Source organism: Equus quagga, chromosome 8 (assembly GCF_021613505.1).
Source record: "Equus quagga isolate Etosha38 chromosome 8, UCLA_HA_Equagga_1.0, whole genome shotgun sequence".
Lineage (NCBI taxonomy): Eukaryota > Metazoa > Chordata > Mammalia > Perissodactyla > Equidae > Equus > Equus quagga.
The window spans coordinates 39,590,642-39,607,055 of record NC_060274.1 but is presented as its reverse complement, the minus strand read 5'-3'; the positions used below and the strand labels follow the sequence as shown (position 1 = coordinate 39,607,055).

The window sequence follows — 16,414 nt, the reverse complement described above, 5'->3', positions numbered from 1 at the left end:
CATACAGCACTTCCAAGGCTTGTCAGAGTAAGAAATGATTATTGGCAGAGGATTGTCTTAATACGAATATTCAGATGACCAGTTCTTCCAGAATCTCAACTTTAAGCTTGGATTGAGCACAGCCTTGAAAGAGCTGTTTACTGGGATTCCAATACTTAGCAAGTTTTAAAGATTTGCTTTTACTGAATTGCACTGCAACATCTTACTGGTCTATACTGTGCCTTATGAAATTGGTCATTTTCCTTCTAGCAATGTTAACATGGATTAAGCATCACAGAATCCTCGCTATAAAGCCCCACGGGAGCAATGTCCTCAGGCCTTGGTACCAAGATAGTGGCACACTTCTGGATTATGTGTCTTACCTCGTGGAGACTTATCTGTGTAAGTGCTTTCCAAGAAAAAGACAGCTCAAAGTTGAATTTGCTGCCTAATTTTAATAAGTATTCAGGTTATCTTGGCATGCATTTTGTTTTAAATATATCCCTGAGCCTCCCTTACATATTTACCTTTGTGTTTTCATAAGCTGTCTTACTTTTATTCTTTTAATGAGGCAGGAAAGAAAACAGCAAACCTTGGGCTCAGGGTAAACACAGGAATGGGGGAGGGAGAAAGACACGTGAAATTAATTGTGTTAAGTTAAAGGGCCACTGCTATAGAGATAAAAATGCTAAAATATAAAATAAACTAAGAGGATATACTGGAAGGAAAAAGCAATACAACATCCTTAGCACATTTTCTGTGTACTACTGAATTCATTCATAACTCCTTTTAAAAACCTCTCCCCCAAAACTATAATACAAATCTCATGAGCCATGCAATGAATTCTGGATGTCATTTTGACTTAACGTAAAATGTCAAGAACCATTTCTATCATCTAAGTAAATTAACATAACACGTTCCGTAGAAAGTGAATTCCACCAAAGGCCACTTAATTTGCTAAAATGAAAAACACAGAATGAACTTTCCTTACTGCCACAACTACCATCTTAAAAAACAATACCAGGATTCAAATAAAAATCTATTGCTAGGCGCTACTTAAACGAAGATATCTGTGTTAAGTATCTTGTGTAAGAACCACTGGCAAACAAACAAAACCAGAGCCAAAACACATACTTCTTGTGATGAATTTTAAATTATTTGTTTTATTTTTCTGTCCTGGAAATGTTATGTTCACTTAGAAGAACCTTATAGTATAACGGAAACAGACATGAATTCACCGAGTGTCTGCACAGACATTTTCAGAGTTTACTCATGACATATTCTTCAAATTCCCCATACAAAACTAACTACTTAGAAAGAATTGTTTCAAACTAGATTGATGATTTAAAAACAAGCACAAAATCAACATAAAAACAAGAATCTTCCACTCTTTCAGGAGAAACATTTCATGTGAAATTATCCTCTTTGAACATCTTTGGTGTCAATTCTGGGTGAACCAGGACGGTCGCTTCCTGTCTCGTTCGATGATCCTCTTGCCCTGATCTCGCTCAGACGCTGCCTCTCCCGTGTACAGCACCACAGTCTCTACGTTAGGAGCCTTGAAAGGGCCGCCTTCTTGTTTCCCTATGTGTCTTCTGATTTCTGCAGTCTCCTTGCACACCTTCTCATAGCAATAGCCACAAAGGACATGTTTCTGTTTCAGGTGACCACACTCAGGACAAACATCTATATTGGTCTTTAAAAACAAACAAACAAAAACATATTTAACAAGAGGCAAAATAATGCACAAATCATCACTGACAGGAGTGATGCTTATACTTGAATTTTCTTGGAATGTTCATGATACTTGAGGTCATAGACCGTCTAGTTCAACCTCACTTTAATAGGGACACTGAGGACAAACGACGAGTTTGAATTAGTAGAAAAATTGGACTAGAACTCAGGTCTACTGACTCTGAATCTGGTACATTTTTACTTAAACACAGTGGTCATACTATGAAAAATGGTACTCTACTCCCCACCTTCAAATACTAAGCATATAATAAGGATTCCATCACCACGATGGGGAGATCCCTACAGGCAGCATCTTAAACAAGAGACTAAGGAAAAGGGAATTACTTTTTCTTTCAATCTATCCTGGGGAAAACAAGATGACAAACACATTACAGGTTGGCTTCCCCCGATTTATCAGTATAAGTCAAATTCCTGTATGAAGTATAGTTGATAAATGGTGTTATTTTTCTTGTTATGCACAAATGTTGATTATCCCTTAATGTAAAACTCCCTTGTTATGTACAATTTGGGGGTATTTTAATAAGTTTTATATATGTCTATCCAACTTTAATAAGACGATTATAATCTCTAAAGAAACATATCTTTTTGATATGTTCTAAAGGTAGTTTTGAAATATAAAGAAAAATGGTAAACAGGAGCATCAAAGAAACTCCAAACACTTCATAAGATTACTATATGGACATCTGTGAGGCAGATGTCCATATATTAATTATTAATAATTACATTACAATTATATTAATAATAAAGTAAAATTATTTTATTAAAAATAAAAATAATTATACTAATATATTATATTTATATTAATTAACAAAAAGAATTTCATTTTCTGAAAGGAACAAAAAGCCTTGCAAATTACTTGCCTTAGCAACTTGTCACTTTACTCTGCTACAGAGGAAACCTGACTGCATGTCCAATTGGAGGTATAGAAAATAGAGCCACAGTCAGCTGGTGCTCTTTTCCTGATCAAAGGCCCCAGCATAATATACACTATGAGGTAAAAAACAATTCAGTGGAGAAAATGACTGCGCAGGATAAGAGTTGTTCCTTTCCCTCAGAATAAATGGAGTCAGGGAAATCATGTGATAGATTGGTACAAGACCTCATTCCTAAAAATCTTAAATTCTCTTAACCAACTCTATGAGTTATTGTTGTTTTAATTAATGAAGTATTTTTCGGTTCCAGATTTTAAGTCCCAACTGTGACTCAGTAAGACTTTTTGGTTTAAGTTCTAAGAGTTTGGTTTGATACTAAATGTGGAAGCACGTGAAAGTCAATTCTGTGTTCTTGCACTGCTGTTGTGGAATGCTACGGAGGAAACCATAATTCAAAGCATGGCTGTTAAAGACATAAAGTAACAGATCAAAGGTAATAAACACTACAACTTTTGTTTGTTAGACCAATGAAGAGAGTGTACGCATGGCAAGGTGGGGCAGGGGAGGAATCTGGAATTGTCTGAGGACAGGAACACACACAAAAAAGTTTCAAGAGACGAACGTGAGCTCAAGAATCAGACCATCAGGGCTCACTCCTGACTCCACCACTTAATTCTTGCTGCCTCAGTTTCTTTATCCTAAAAATTAGCAAAGCAATATTTACTTTGGAGGGTTGTTGTGAGGATTTGACAAAATAATTCACATAAAGTACTTAGATGCATCAGAGGCACTCAACAGATATTAGCTTTTATTATTACTTCTCTAAGTATTTTCCTTCACAGTATTTTATCAGACACCATGAAGAATAGAATAAATATGTAAGGGCTAGTAAAACCCAAGATCCAATATGTCTACTGCTTCCGACTTTAATTTTAGGCTCTGCCATAGTTAAGAGATTTACTCACATATGGTTCAAAATCACATAGCTCAGGACTGGCACAGTTCACAATTCAAAGTCATGTAGGCTTTTCATAACCTGGCTCTCTGTCCAGACTCCAAACTCCCTCCTTGACTGTGTTCCTAAATTTAGGCTACAGGATAGGAGATATACATACATAATAAGAACACTGTATTTTATTTAGGGCAGGGAAAAGCAGACATAGAAGATCTGAGAATAATTTACCCATAGGCTATATGAACATACCAAGATACACCAATGCAGCGGTGGGCATGAAGAAAAGCACGCCTGCAAAAATCAACGTATTACCTTAACTTTAATAAGCTTCTGAGGGTTTCTTCGCCTACACCGGTTAACTTCAATGCTGCGTCTGCTTTTGGGAGCTGCCATCCAAAAGATACTACCCAAAAGGCTGGAAATCTCCTTACTTCCATTGGTATCATTTGCTGGTTCTGTAAACACACCTGGACCTTGGACCACTAAAGCTGGTCCTACAAAAGAAAACATGCAGATACAGAATCGGTTTCTAGCTTCTAAATGACTATTTATAGATGTCATTCTCCTTAACAATCAACAGTGACAGGCCAACAGACATAATACAAACAGTTAATTTAGAATATTACATTCAATAGACATTTACAGAAAACCTTAGCTATGAAATATACTAAAGCTCATACATAAAGCAATCAAGGAACACAGAATTTTTTCTTAGAAGCACCTGCTGAAATGAAATCAGTGAAATTCTACCAAGAGTTTCTCACCTTATGAAAAACAGAACTTAAGGGTTTAGTAGCAAACATGAATAAAAGTCTGAAAGGCACCTAATTTAAACAAAACAAACAAACAAAGCAAAAAAAAAAAACCAAAAAAACTAAACCACTCAATTGTCCAGTCTACTTGGGGGCACTACCTAATTATTTTACAAGTAAATCTAAGCTTGAAATTCCCAAAATGCACTTCCGACCTGCACTGAGATAACTGCCTATTGGCTCTTTTTTATTACATTCAAACTGAGTTAGCTCCTTTGTTACATAACGTGGTGGCCCTTGAAGTCACTTAGTTCTTCATAATATTAAACTTGATTCCTGTCTGTTTTCTAAGGAAAACAACTAATTCACCACTCTCTATTTACGACTATCAACGCTTCACTTCTGTTTTTCTGTCTTGTTTATAAAATCAGAGTCTTTTCCCCTCTCCTTGCTACTCCTCAGACTTGCAATACTTCTTTTGATTTTAGGAACTCTTAAAACGATACAGAGCCGTCTAACACTTGACAACTGATAGTCCTTTTCAATAGACCTGAAAGCGTCGCTAAGCATAGCCCAGTGGTTAACCGCACGGACTCTGGATGGCCTGGGTGACCTTGGAACCTTTCTGAGCCTACTTCTTCAGCTGAAAAGTGGAGATACTTAATGGGACTGTTGTGGAGATTATCCCAGGAAGCACACGTAGAAGGCTCTGGCATACAGTGGGCTCTCTGTTCACACTGTATTATCACGTGCGGAACCTTAGAAATCGAGTAGAATGTAAACGTCAAAGCAATGACAATCTTAACATCCGAGACACTTCCAATTAAAATTAGTTCCCGGGAGAAACACGGGGATCAGGATTCAAGTGCACAGAGTTCAACCACCACAGGAGGACAAATTGCTTTAGGAAGCGGGAGGCCCCGAAAGGAAAGACAAGAGGATCCAGGTAGTGGCGGCCCTTGATGTCAAGCTAACGCGCTTGAGTTACAGTCTGTGTACGAACGGAGCAATCAAACGACTTTTTCTTTTTTGCGGGGGATGGGGAAACAAAAGCAGCTGTCTCTTGCATCTAAGCAAGTCAAGGTCTGGGACAACGTCCCCTACGCGCGGGCGCGGATCACAACGCGGGAGGAGGGCACCGTATGCGCTGTGTCCACCACGCTGCCTGGGGTCCCCTCATCCAACCCCTTCTCCACGGCGGCCTTCTTTACCTACCCCACGGAGGACTGCACAAGCCTGGCTGGCTCTGCTGAAGTTTCCGCTGCAGCCGCTCCCAACAGTTCCGGAGGAGGCCCCGAGCTGCGGGCCACGGCGGAACCACCAGCACCAGCATGGCCGACGCCATCTTCCTCGCCCGAAGAAAGCTCCCACCCATCTGCTGGGTCCAGCCTCTACCTCGAGCATGCGCACTGACGCAGAGTCAGGCGCCCTCCACTCCTGGAACTACATCGCCCAGCATGCCCCTGGAGCGGCTCCGACTCTCCTCCAATCACAGAGAGAGAAAGGAAGGAGCGGGGAGGGGAAATGAGAAGAAACCAGCCGCAGTGCGCATGTGTGCGGAAGTGCTTTGGCTCTTTGGGTAAAGATGGCGGAGCGCGGTTACAGCTTTTCGCTGACTACATTCAGGTATGGAATGGGCCCTGGAGGTCCTCCGCGTAGTCGAGATTGCAGGAGCTCTGCCGACTCGCTTTTTTCCGTCCTGGTCTCTGGCTTGGTGTTTTCGGAGGGCCTGTTAGGAAGTGGAGGTGGGAATGCGGCTTTGCAAAGTCATTTGCCTGGCCCGCCCGGGGTTCCGGGAGCCCCGGTCCCGGGAGGCCGCGGGACCTCGGATCTGGGGATCCGGGGCGACCTCGGAGCTGCGGGAGGGTCAGGCCCTCAGCCAGGATAGGCTTTCGCTTTGGAGACTAGAGAAGAAGGCAGTTTTGTATTAGGTTCTCCGGCTGTCCCGTTCAGAACTTAGGCTATCTTTCCTGACCCAAGTAGGCCTGATTCGGGAGCTTCTGGACCTCGGAATCTTGGTCAGATCTGTGGGATCCCTTTTTCTCGAAAAGCCTCAACTTTACAGTTGGGTTTGAGTCTTAGTCTCCCTTTGGCACTGGTGTCTTTGGAAACCTCCTCCTCCCGCTTTCGGTTTCTTCGTTGCTCCTACTAAGGAGCATGAAGTCTAAAAATGAAAGCGCTAATTTTTCTATGGTGAGCCCTAAACTACAAGACTACAGTTGCGTTTTGGCCATTTTTTTTTTTTTTTTGGAGGAGTATATGTTTTAAAAACATTGTAGGCTTTTCTGTTTTAGAACAAGAGATTGAAATAATAAGTATAGTCTTCAAAATACAATTGAGATGAACCATCGTCCCCAACGTGAGGAAACTGTCATCGAAGGACTTAAAAAATCGACCAGGAAGGATTCCTTTGACCATTTTCTTGCGGATCAGTAATGCCTCGTGAAGTTAAAATGCAGTCCCAGCTGACGGCGGAAGGCAGGCAGGATCTAACTTGTTGAGTACTTTGTGTGTGGGATGCAGCTGAACCTCTCCGTCTCCTTCCACTACCTTGTGTGATACACGTTATCTCAACATCTAGCGGTGAGCTCACCACAGCTCGGACACATTGAACAGCTTGTCCAAGGTCATCGTGTGTAGCGGAGTTAACATTCAAACTGGGTTCTCTCTAATGACAATTAAAACACTTCCCATAACTTTGTCTTCTTAAAATGCTAAAATACCTTCCTTACTCTTGGTTTTCATTAATAAGTATGCAATAGTGTTTTTTTAACTCTCGAGTGAAATTAATTTAATTCTGTAATAAAAGATCTCATCACATACAATTCCAGAGTACAGGCTGTGCCCCAGGGAGTCACTGTTCATCTTTGAACAAAGCAAGTGTGTTCCCCAGAGATATTTGAACTAGGTATTAAATAATAATTGACAGCTGGTTAGACCCAGAAAGTCATGATATGATTATTGAAATAGTGACCATTAAAGGAAATCAAGGACAGCCTAATTTTTTAATTTAAATGCCTATTGATGTTATTCTGGTCTAGTCACCTACTTTTGTCGTTTAAGAGTGTTTAAACTGCTGCCTTTGGGCTTATTTCTTAAATAGATCTGATATGTCTCTGTCAGTCAAAAGCTTTCTGGGTTCCTGGTACTACGTTATGTGCTGGAATCCTGACTGAACAGATCTTATACTTCGTTGAGGAAGACAAATAATGTAAAAATAATTCAAGTATGATGACCCTTAGCCCAAGAGGAAGCACAGGACACCGTAGACCTGAATAAATAGCATTCGACCTCGTCTGGGTGGTCAGGGCAGCTTCCCTGAGGACATGACATTAAGGATTGGAGGGTGACCAGAAAGAGTTCACTAAGCAGTAGGGTAACACATTCCAGACAGAGGGAGGGGCTTGTCAAGCATGTTTTGAAATCTGAGTAGTCTGTGTGTCTGGAGCAAGGTGGCATTGTCCGAGTTGAGACTTGAGTGACAAAGGGAATATCCATAATTTGATGAAGATAAAACACATGACCTTCTGAAACTCAAGATTATCTTTTTAGTAGGAGACTGGAGATATAGACCTGGCTGTGTCACTTTAGACAAATTACCTTCACTCAGGGACTTTTTCTTTATCTATGAAATAAGAAGCTTGGTCTGCAACGTTTATGATGATTCTAACTCAACTTGATTGAAATAAGTATGACTTAAAAGGCCAGTTTGAGACTAGCATTTGACCAGCAAACCCATGGAACCAGATTTGTCAAGTATAACCAGCTCACGACTTCTAGAAATAGTTATATATTATATTGAAAATACTTTGTTTTGACTGACATTTAGGTCTTACATCATAGGCCATGTGTACTTTCTGAAATGTATGGCTTCCCCACATGAAATATATGCTATTGCTTGGGTTTTAACAAATACGTACATGTTCTTAATAATATTACTATTCAGTGTTTACGTCAGTGCTAATTTTGTGCCAGGAACTTTTATAAGCATCACTTCATTTGATCTTCACAACCTTGAAACAGGCAACTACTGTAGTACTATGATCCCCATTTTACAGATCAGAAAACAGACAGAGGTTAAGTAACTTGCCCAGTCACAAGGTTGGTAAGTGGTGACAGGCAACAGTGATGCTGCTGCTTTCAGTAACAGACTAGGAAAAAACCACCAAAGGAAAGAAGTGCTTCACTGTGAATATGTTCACATCTCCTGGTAAACTTAGTTTCTGTCCAACTTCATAATAAATTCCAAAGCTCACCTTTTCCTTGGTGTTTGATTAATGCTTTTGACCTATATATCTGCCTTGTCTCAGAGATGGTCCTGTAACAAATGTTTGAGAATGTGTGAATTTACCTTTGTTTCTTTTTAAGCCCGTCTGGTAAACTTGTCCAGATTGAATATGCCCTGGCTGCTGTAGCTGCAGGAGCCCCTTCAGTGGGAATTAAAGGTAATTAAATGCTTCATTCATTTCAGATCCCTGGTAATAGTTATCCCAACATTCTTTTGGAATTAATTAGTAATTAATTTATAAATAAACAGCCGTGGCAGCATGATTTTTAATAATTCTTTTTGTTAATTTACAGGATTCTGAGGTTTAAAGAAAGTAATAAGCTTTAGGTGATTAAAATTTGTTTTCAAAATGTAGTGCCTTTATGTATTAGTTGTGATAATCCATAAATAGTCTTTCCCATTCAAAAAACTGAGTATTCTTTTGTTTTTCCTCTGATTATATATCACTATTCTCTGGTGGAGAATCCTTCTTATAATTTAGAAAAAGTTAATTTTAAAACTTAAACTAGAGCCAGCCCTGATTGCCTAGTGGTTAAAGTTCAGCGCTCTCCCTGCTTTGGTGGCCTGGGTTCGGTTCCTGGGCGTGAAACCACACCACTCGTCTGTCAGTTGCCATGCTGTGGTGGCGGCTCACGTAGAAGAACTAGAGGGACTTACAACCGCAATATACAGCTGTGCACTGGGACTTTGGGGAGGGGGATAAAAGAGAGAGGAAGATTGGGAACAGATGTTAGGCCACGGTGAATCTTTCCCAGCAAAAAAGAAAATAGCCTATCTATTAAAAAAACCCAAAAACTTAAAGATATTATAATTGTTTCATATCTTAAGACCCTTTAAGAAGAAAGTCTGTATTATTGATTTTAAATTTCATATTATAGGAAGAGAAGGCCAAGTAGGCAGAATTCCATTACTTTAAAGCATGTGGACTCTCAGGTGTCCTAGAATGTAATACCTTTAGCTGTTGGGATTTCTTAGTGCAGTATAGATGACCAATGAAGGGAGAAATTGATATCCCATTCCTTAGGTAATTTTGATACAGAAATCCAGAAGAAAAGGTTTTATAAATAAGAGGAAATAAAAGAGTTTGGGTGAAATGCGTTCATGATTAGAAAACTTGAAGCAGAGTCTTTAAATGACTAAACATAATTTTTTTTTTTAAAGCTGCAAATGGTGTGGTATTAGCAACTGAGAAGAAACAGAAATCCATTCTGTATGATGAGCGAAGTGTACACAAAGTGGAATCAATTACCAAGCATATAGGCTTGGTGTATAGCGGCATGGGCCCAGATTACAGGTACTTTATCCTATTTCTTGTTTTTCTCACCATCTCATGAATTGCCTGTAATCTATACTTTGAGTAGAAAAATTGAGAGGTGTCTTTTCTTTAATCTCCCAACTTGTCGTTTTTGTGTTTTGTTGAGCAGCAGCAGCATCATGAGCAGTGGGATTTAGTTTGCCTCTATCGGACAGACTGAGGGTTACTTTAAGGACTCAGCGTGACTCCGTTGTAAGAGGAGATAGATGTAGCACTGGTTCCTCTTATCTCTATGTAGTGGTTTTTCCCTTCTGATTACGATCCCTCTTCTACCATCCAAGGGCTGGGCTTCAAGGGCTTTGCTTTTGTCAAATGAGTTTTAAAAATGGTAAAAGCAGTACAAGTTATAGTAAACTATATAAAAAAGTCATCAGGCAGCAAAAGGAAGCATCACCGTCCAGAGTTAACTTCATTATGTTTATTTCTGTTCTTTCTTAGCAATGGGACAAAATTCTTAAAGGCCACAGAAAGTTGCTCAGTATGGCGGCCAGTCAGAATCCAGATGCTCATAGAGTCACTCCCTTTATATTTCACAGGAAAAGAGAGAGTGATCCTGTTACATCAGGGTACCAGCAAGTTGAAGGCAATAGATCATTTTCTGTGTTTATCATTTAACAAGTGAAGGGAGTATTATTACTTCATTCTTGATTTTGTGGAACACGATCATCTGTAGAGCCAAATTTCGCTTTAATGAATTTAAAAGCAACAGTGTTGCTGGAATGGGGTCAGGTGTCACTGCGGTGGATCCTGGTCCTGCCCTATAGGAGGGATACTGCAGTGTGCTCCCACTGACACAATCAACTGAGAGGGACAGCACGGGAGTGTGGTACAGAGGGATAACGTGCATGGTTGAGATCAGTAGTACCTGAGCAGGTAAAGGATCCTATTTGTCTTGCTAATATATTTGATTGTTATATAGTATATTTTTAGTATCTTTTGACAGATTTTGTGTTTTTTAAGTCATAGGTAGTTTCTTGCTGTTTGTTAATCTCCATTAAAAGGTACTCTTTAAAGTGCAGTCTATAGAAAAGATTGAGGCAGAATGAGGAAAAAACGCCTGAAATTGTGTGTGTGTGTGTTTGCTGAACTGGGATCTAAAAAGACAGGGTGGCTGCCCTTGGGATAAGGTGGCACAGTCTTGAAGAGGCCATAGAGGGAGATAAAGCTCTCCTGTGTATGTATGCTAAATCTGTTACTGCTAAGCTAACTGGTACCCCTACTCCCTAATTTTCTTTCTTTTGCCTTGTCCATCTGCTATGGCTCAGTTCCTCTGTGATGCTCTGATATTTTCTTATAAATTAACTGGAATCAGATGACTGACTTTGAGCTGATAGCTACTCTTAAAGAGATACATGTAAAAGTTGAGCTGTACGTATACGCCTCTAGGAGAATGAATCTTAGGTGGTAGAGCATCGTAATTTTAATGAAACCTCCTTACTTTCTTGTTTGTCAGAGTGCTCGTACATAGAGCTCGGAAACTAGCTCAGCAGTACTATCTTGTTTACCAAGAACCCATTCCCACAGCTCAGCTGGTACAGAGAGTAGCTTCCGTGATGCAAGAATACACCCAGTCAGGGTAAGTTGATTTTATTACTTGAAATGTGTCCTGAATTAGGATGAAAAAGTCATTTTAGAAGAATAGATGTATAAAAAAAGAGGACCTAACTATTTTTCTGTATTTGCTTAACAAGTAAAGAAAATCACAATGATGAATACTTGTGATCTTAGAATATTTTCTTAAGGGAAAATATTTGAATGTTTTCTTGCTGTTCATATAACAGCAGAAAGCAGCTTCTAGATAGACAAAGTCCTTTTGCCAGTGATTAAGTGCTTCTTTTCAGGCAAATAGTCATTGCTGCTTCCAAATTTGTATCTTTCCAGTCAGAAGTGATGGTAAGCACATGATGAAGGCAATCGTTCTTTGACACATCCATATTCATGTTAATTCTCTTGAGTTTGGGGTGAACATGGAAAAGGTAGTATAAAGGTTGTTGCTGATCTGTAAATCCATTGGAAAAGCTGCATTTGTCGTTTTGTTAGGACACTTAGTGTTACTTCACACTTATTAACCTCAACATTTGTGTCACTCCATTTACCAAAATGATTTGACTACTGTTTCTTAGTACCATAAAGAGAACTCATTTTGACTTAATTTGTTCAGAAGGGTGTTAATACTTTTTAAGGAACTTACAAGTCTAATTCAGTTTACCTGATAATTTGCTTTACTTGAGATTATTAATAAATTCTTACCCTAAGTTGACGTTAACACCATGAAGATGCCAAGTAATTTTCATTTTCCTTTCTTCAGTGGTGTTCGTCCATTTGGAGTTTCTTTACTAATTTGTGGTTGGAATGAGGGACGACCGTATTTATTTCAGTCGGATCCATCTGTAAGTATCATTGGATGTCTCTGAGGGCTTTGTTAAAGTGCTCTTTGAGTATGTAATAAAAGCAATAACCATAAAAATTTTAAAACTTAGCATTATTTCTCTGTTTCATTTGGGCTTCAGAGAGTATAAGTAGTGCATATTCATTTGCACATTTAAAATGTTGGTAATTGAGTCCTCTGATGTGGAAGCTACATTAGTCCTGCCCTCTGTTCTTCTGTCTTGTTCATTAACTTCACATACTTGAATGATTGTGACTCTTCCCGCACACACATTGATGTAACTGTCTTGAATTCAGTGTTTTGCAAAATGAGTGAGTGGTCTGCTCTAAAGCGGAAGATTGGTATCTGAGTTAGAAGCTGTTCATAGAGGATACTGCTGCTCCTCATCTGTCTCATTTGCTGTGAGGAGAGCCGGAAGAAAAAATCCATGAGTAGGAACTGATCTTCATAGTTTATGAATCATTAGATAATTGCAAGTTCACTCAATTCAACTCTTAAATGATCTAACCTTGTAATCTGAAAAGGCAAAAGAAAAATATATGGTTGTTACTTAAATCAGAAAAATTAAATATTTTGGAAACTTTGACCGTGTCCAATACCCCATCTCTGAGCTTCTGAAACTAAATGACAAGCCCTCTTACTCTCCTTTCCAGTGGGTAGCAAAAGCCACCTTCACTGGAATCCAGGTCTCATTTTTTGCCCTTTTTTCCCTGTTGTATCTAAAAGACAGTTGTTTCTTTTAAGATATATTTGATATGTGTCTTTCAGTATTTTTTGTGTGTGTGCACGTGTATTTTTTAAACAGATGAGGCCATGTAATATATAACATTGTAGCTGCTTTTATTATCAAAACCTTTGAGGCTGCCAGCCCTGTGGCCAAGTAATTAAGTTTGTGCGCTCTGCTTCAGTGGCCCAGGGTTTCACCTGTTCAGATCCTGGGCACGGACATGGCACCACTTGTCAGGCTACGCTGAGGCAGTGTCCCACGTAGCACAGCCAGAAGGACCTACAACTGGAATATACAACTATGTACTGGGGGGCTGTGGGGAGAAGAAGAAGAGGAAAAAAAAAAAATTGGCAACAGATAGTAGCTCAGGTGCCAATCTTTAAAAAAAAACCTTTGAATATTTTTAATGAAAAGCTGTCTCTGCTTAATTTGTTCACTAATGATGATGAAGAGTTGCTCACCATTTTTCAGATACATATGACAGATTGTTAGAGCCCTCCAGTCCTCATAAGCTGAAATAATACTCTTGATTATTTGCTTTAAGTTAATCTCACTTTCTCTCAACTGGCTTTTTTACATAAATTGTGTACAGTAAATTGCACCTATTTAAAGTGTACAGTTTGATGAGTTTTGATGTATGTAAATACCTGAGAAAACTATCACCACAATCAAGTACTGAACTTTTCCATAACCTCCAAAAGTTTCTTCATGCCTCTTTGTTATTTATCCTTTTAACCTTTTAAAAAAAATAACCTATGTTGTGACATGTTCCATTGCATTCCAGTAGATATTCTGTGACCGTCTAGAGACAAATTATGGAGCTAAAACATAAATGGCAGGGCGAGATGATTAGATTAGTGTTTAAAAGAGTTTTTCTTCTTCCCTTCCTGATTAGGGAGCTTACTTTGCCTGGAAAGCCACAGCAATGGGCAAGAACTACGTGAACGGGAAAACTTTCCTGGAGAAAAGGTGGGCTCATGGCGGCTAGATTGCTCAGCAAACTTACTTTATGGTTTTCAGCTCTTTTTAATTAATACCGTGAGTCTAAACAGATGTGTTGTTACTACTCTGTATTTGAGCCTAGTTACAGATAAAACAAACAAAAAACTTCTCTCCCCCCTGGATCCCTAGCCTTCAATATACTAAGGGGTAATATTATTCACTTCTGAAGAACTTCTCTTTCTACATTCATATGGTTGTTTTCTCAATGTTATTTTTACTTCATTTTTCTTACCATCTCAAAAAAGAAAAAAAGACCATTGGATTTGGAGTAAACATTTCGGGAGGAAAATTTTTAAATGATTTAAGTGATAACAGTTTACATTATGACAGTTACAGAAAAAAAATTGTAAAGCCAAATACTTGGTTTGATGGTAGATTAAATATAAGATGTATGTGCTGGATAAAAAGTGGAGCGCTGTGTAAAAATCTTCTGTCCCTGCCGTAGCACAGCAGATTGCTGTCACTTATTTCCAGCTGCATTCTAGACTGAGCATTATTACTACAGTCCACCCAAAAATGCCCTACATTTTGAATGGGAAAAGTTTGTAATTGACTTTAACCAACAGAAAAACCTTCTCAGTACATTTTTCACATAATATTAATGTTAAGGTTACTAAAAACTTTTACTTGGGATTAATTGGTAAACTTAAATATTCTTAAGATCTTAAAGTACTTTCTGTTTCCTAGTACATATTATTAGTGAATATTTTGAACATTTCACATGATGTTATAAGAACAAACATAAGAAATTTTAGCAAAGATTCAATTTCTCTGCTTATTTTTAAAAATTAATATAATATTGCCACCACCTTCCGATTATATTAAATTATTTATACTTAAGGACGTTTCCTGAAATAAACTCACGTTAAGATTATACTCTTCATGATGTTGGCATGCACACCAAATAATTGTCAAGTTTTCATTTGGGGACAGCTATCTCAATGAGGTGACTAAAAGAATCTGTAACTTAGTATTTTTAAGAGTGTTTTAGTTGTTTAAAAGATCTTAATGCTGTTGCTTTCATTGTGTTTAAGTAGTCATGAATAATGTAAATAGTGCCATAAATCATTGTTTTCTTCAAAAAATTCTTTAGATATAACGAAGATCTGGAACTTGAAGATGCCATTCATACAGCCATATTAACCCTAAAGGTTAGTTTACTATCTAACAATTGGATTTATAATGATTTTATAATTAACTGCTTAGAAAGTTGACCCTTTTTCCTCCCTCTTCGATAGGAAAGCTTTGAAGGGCAGATGACAGAAGATAACATAGAAGTTGGGATCTGTAATGAAGCCGGATTTAGGAGGCTTACTCCAACTGAAGTGAAGGATTACTTGGCTGCCATAGCGTAATAATGAAGTGACTGAAAAATCTGGAATTTCAGATGATCTCTGTACTTAAACATGTTTAAAGTATGTTTTGTTTTGCAGACTTTTTGCATACTTATTTCTACATGGTTTAATGGACTGATGTTTTTAAAATGACACTTATAAATCATAATAAACTGTTAAATCCAACTTCTAGCTTTTTAGGAGTTAGTAAAATTGCAACATAATTATGTCCTGCTTTTTATCAGTTGATGTCTGGAAACTACATTGCAAAGCAGAATGGTGAAGTCCCTCTTTAGTCTTCGTGCAATTTTGGTTAAATCAAATCTTGTTACCCTCTTGACTACCAGATACTGTCTGTGCTTCAGTAGAGCGAAATGCTGATTTGGGTAGACATGGCTGCTTTCAGAGCTGGGAGGGTCTGCAGGCTCCCATGGATTCATGAGACACGGTAGGAAGCATAGGTGTGTTTTAGGCACCATTAGCTGTGGATCAGTGAGACCCTAGGATGCTCTGTGAGCCTGCGCTGGGGCTGTGAAGAGTGCTAAGCCAAACAGTCTCCTATTGGAGATAGATTATGTAAGTAAATAGAAAGTGGTCTGCTTCTCGTTGGTTTCTCCATCACAGTTAGGTAAATGTGTTTACAAAGAGCCCCCTAGATTCTACTAGACCTTTTTAACTCGAGGATGAACGTGAGTGCTGGAAGCAAAATACTTAGACTTAAGCGTCAAAACTATGGCTTAAGGCTCTCCCTCGTTCGTGTAGTCTCAGTTTAATCAGAACCTTCGCTGCACATGAAGTCCATACAAGCAAGCAAATAATGGGGTGTCTGAACTCTTTTCATTATATGTGAAGGCATATAACAAGGTGCTTAGTTTTGTTTCTGTGTTTTTTAAGGCATCCTAGGATAAGAGAAATCATGTCCTTGGTCTCGCTCACAAAACATAGAGTCTGTGAACATAATTATTCTTATCAACAAAGAGATAGTAGGCATTCCCATGATTTAAATGTAGCTCAAAAGATTTTGATTAAGATTTAGCCAAATTTAG

The 16,414-nt window shown here is 38.6% G+C and overlaps 2 protein-coding genes across 2 annotated transcripts; one reads left to right on the top strand and one right to left on the bottom strand.

The window, feature by feature from the left end:
• Nucleotides 1–1,113: 1,113 nt before the first annotated feature.
• Nucleotides 1,114–5,672, bottom strand: MRPL32 (mitochondrial ribosomal protein L32). The gene is made up of 3 exons (XM_046668894.1): nt 5,529–5,672; nt 3,874–4,055; nt 1,114–1,675 (listed from the first exon to the last, which is right to left on the bottom strand). The coding sequence occupies exons 1-3, from the start codon at nt 5,656–5,658 to the stop codon at nt 1,421–1,423; spliced, it is 567 nt and encodes a 188-aa protein (XP_046524850.1). The 5' UTR covers nt 5,659–5,672; the 3' UTR covers nt 1,114–1,420.
• A 186-nt stretch (nt 5,673–5,858) lies between these two features.
• PSMA2 (proteasome 20S subunit alpha 2) lies at nt 5,859–15,554 on the top strand. Its single transcript, XM_046670610.1, has 8 exons — nt 5,859–5,939; nt 8,682–8,758; nt 9,763–9,895; nt 11,370–11,492; nt 12,225–12,306; nt 13,928–14,001; nt 15,128–15,185; nt 15,273–15,554. The coding sequence occupies exons 1-8, from the start codon at nt 5,899–5,901 to the stop codon at nt 15,387–15,389; spliced, it is 705 nt and encodes a 234-aa protein (XP_046526566.1). The 5' UTR covers nt 5,859–5,898; the 3' UTR covers nt 15,390–15,554.
• The last annotated feature ends 860 nt before the right edge of the window (nt 15,555–16,414 follow it).

Bases quoted from the DNA above. Each gene is read 5' to 3' on its own strand.
- MRPL32 (XM_046668894.1), bottom strand. From the start codon at position 5,658: ATGGCGTCGGCCATGCTGGTGCTGGTGGTTCCGCCGTGGCCCGCAGCT. The intron at 4,056-5,528 runs GTAGGTAAAGAA...TTTCTTTTGTAG, and splicing joins CTTGTGCAGTCCTCCGTGGG to GACCAGCTTTAGTGGTCCAA. The intron at 1,676-3,873 runs GTAATACGTTGA...TTGTTTTTAAAG, and splicing joins AGAAGCTTATTAAAGTTAAG to ACCAATATAGATGTTTGTCC.
- PSMA2 (XM_046670610.1), top strand. From the start codon at position 5,899: ATGGCGGAGCGCGGTTACAGCTTTTCGCTGACTACATTCAG. The intron at 8,759-9,762 runs GTAATTAAATGC...TTTTTTTTAAAG, and splicing joins CCCTTCAGTGGGAATTAAAG to CTGCAAATGGTGTGGTATTA. The intron at 14,002-15,127 runs GTGGGCTCATGG...AAAATTCTTTAG, and splicing joins AAAACTTTCCTGGAGAAAAG to ATATAACGAAGATCTGGAAC.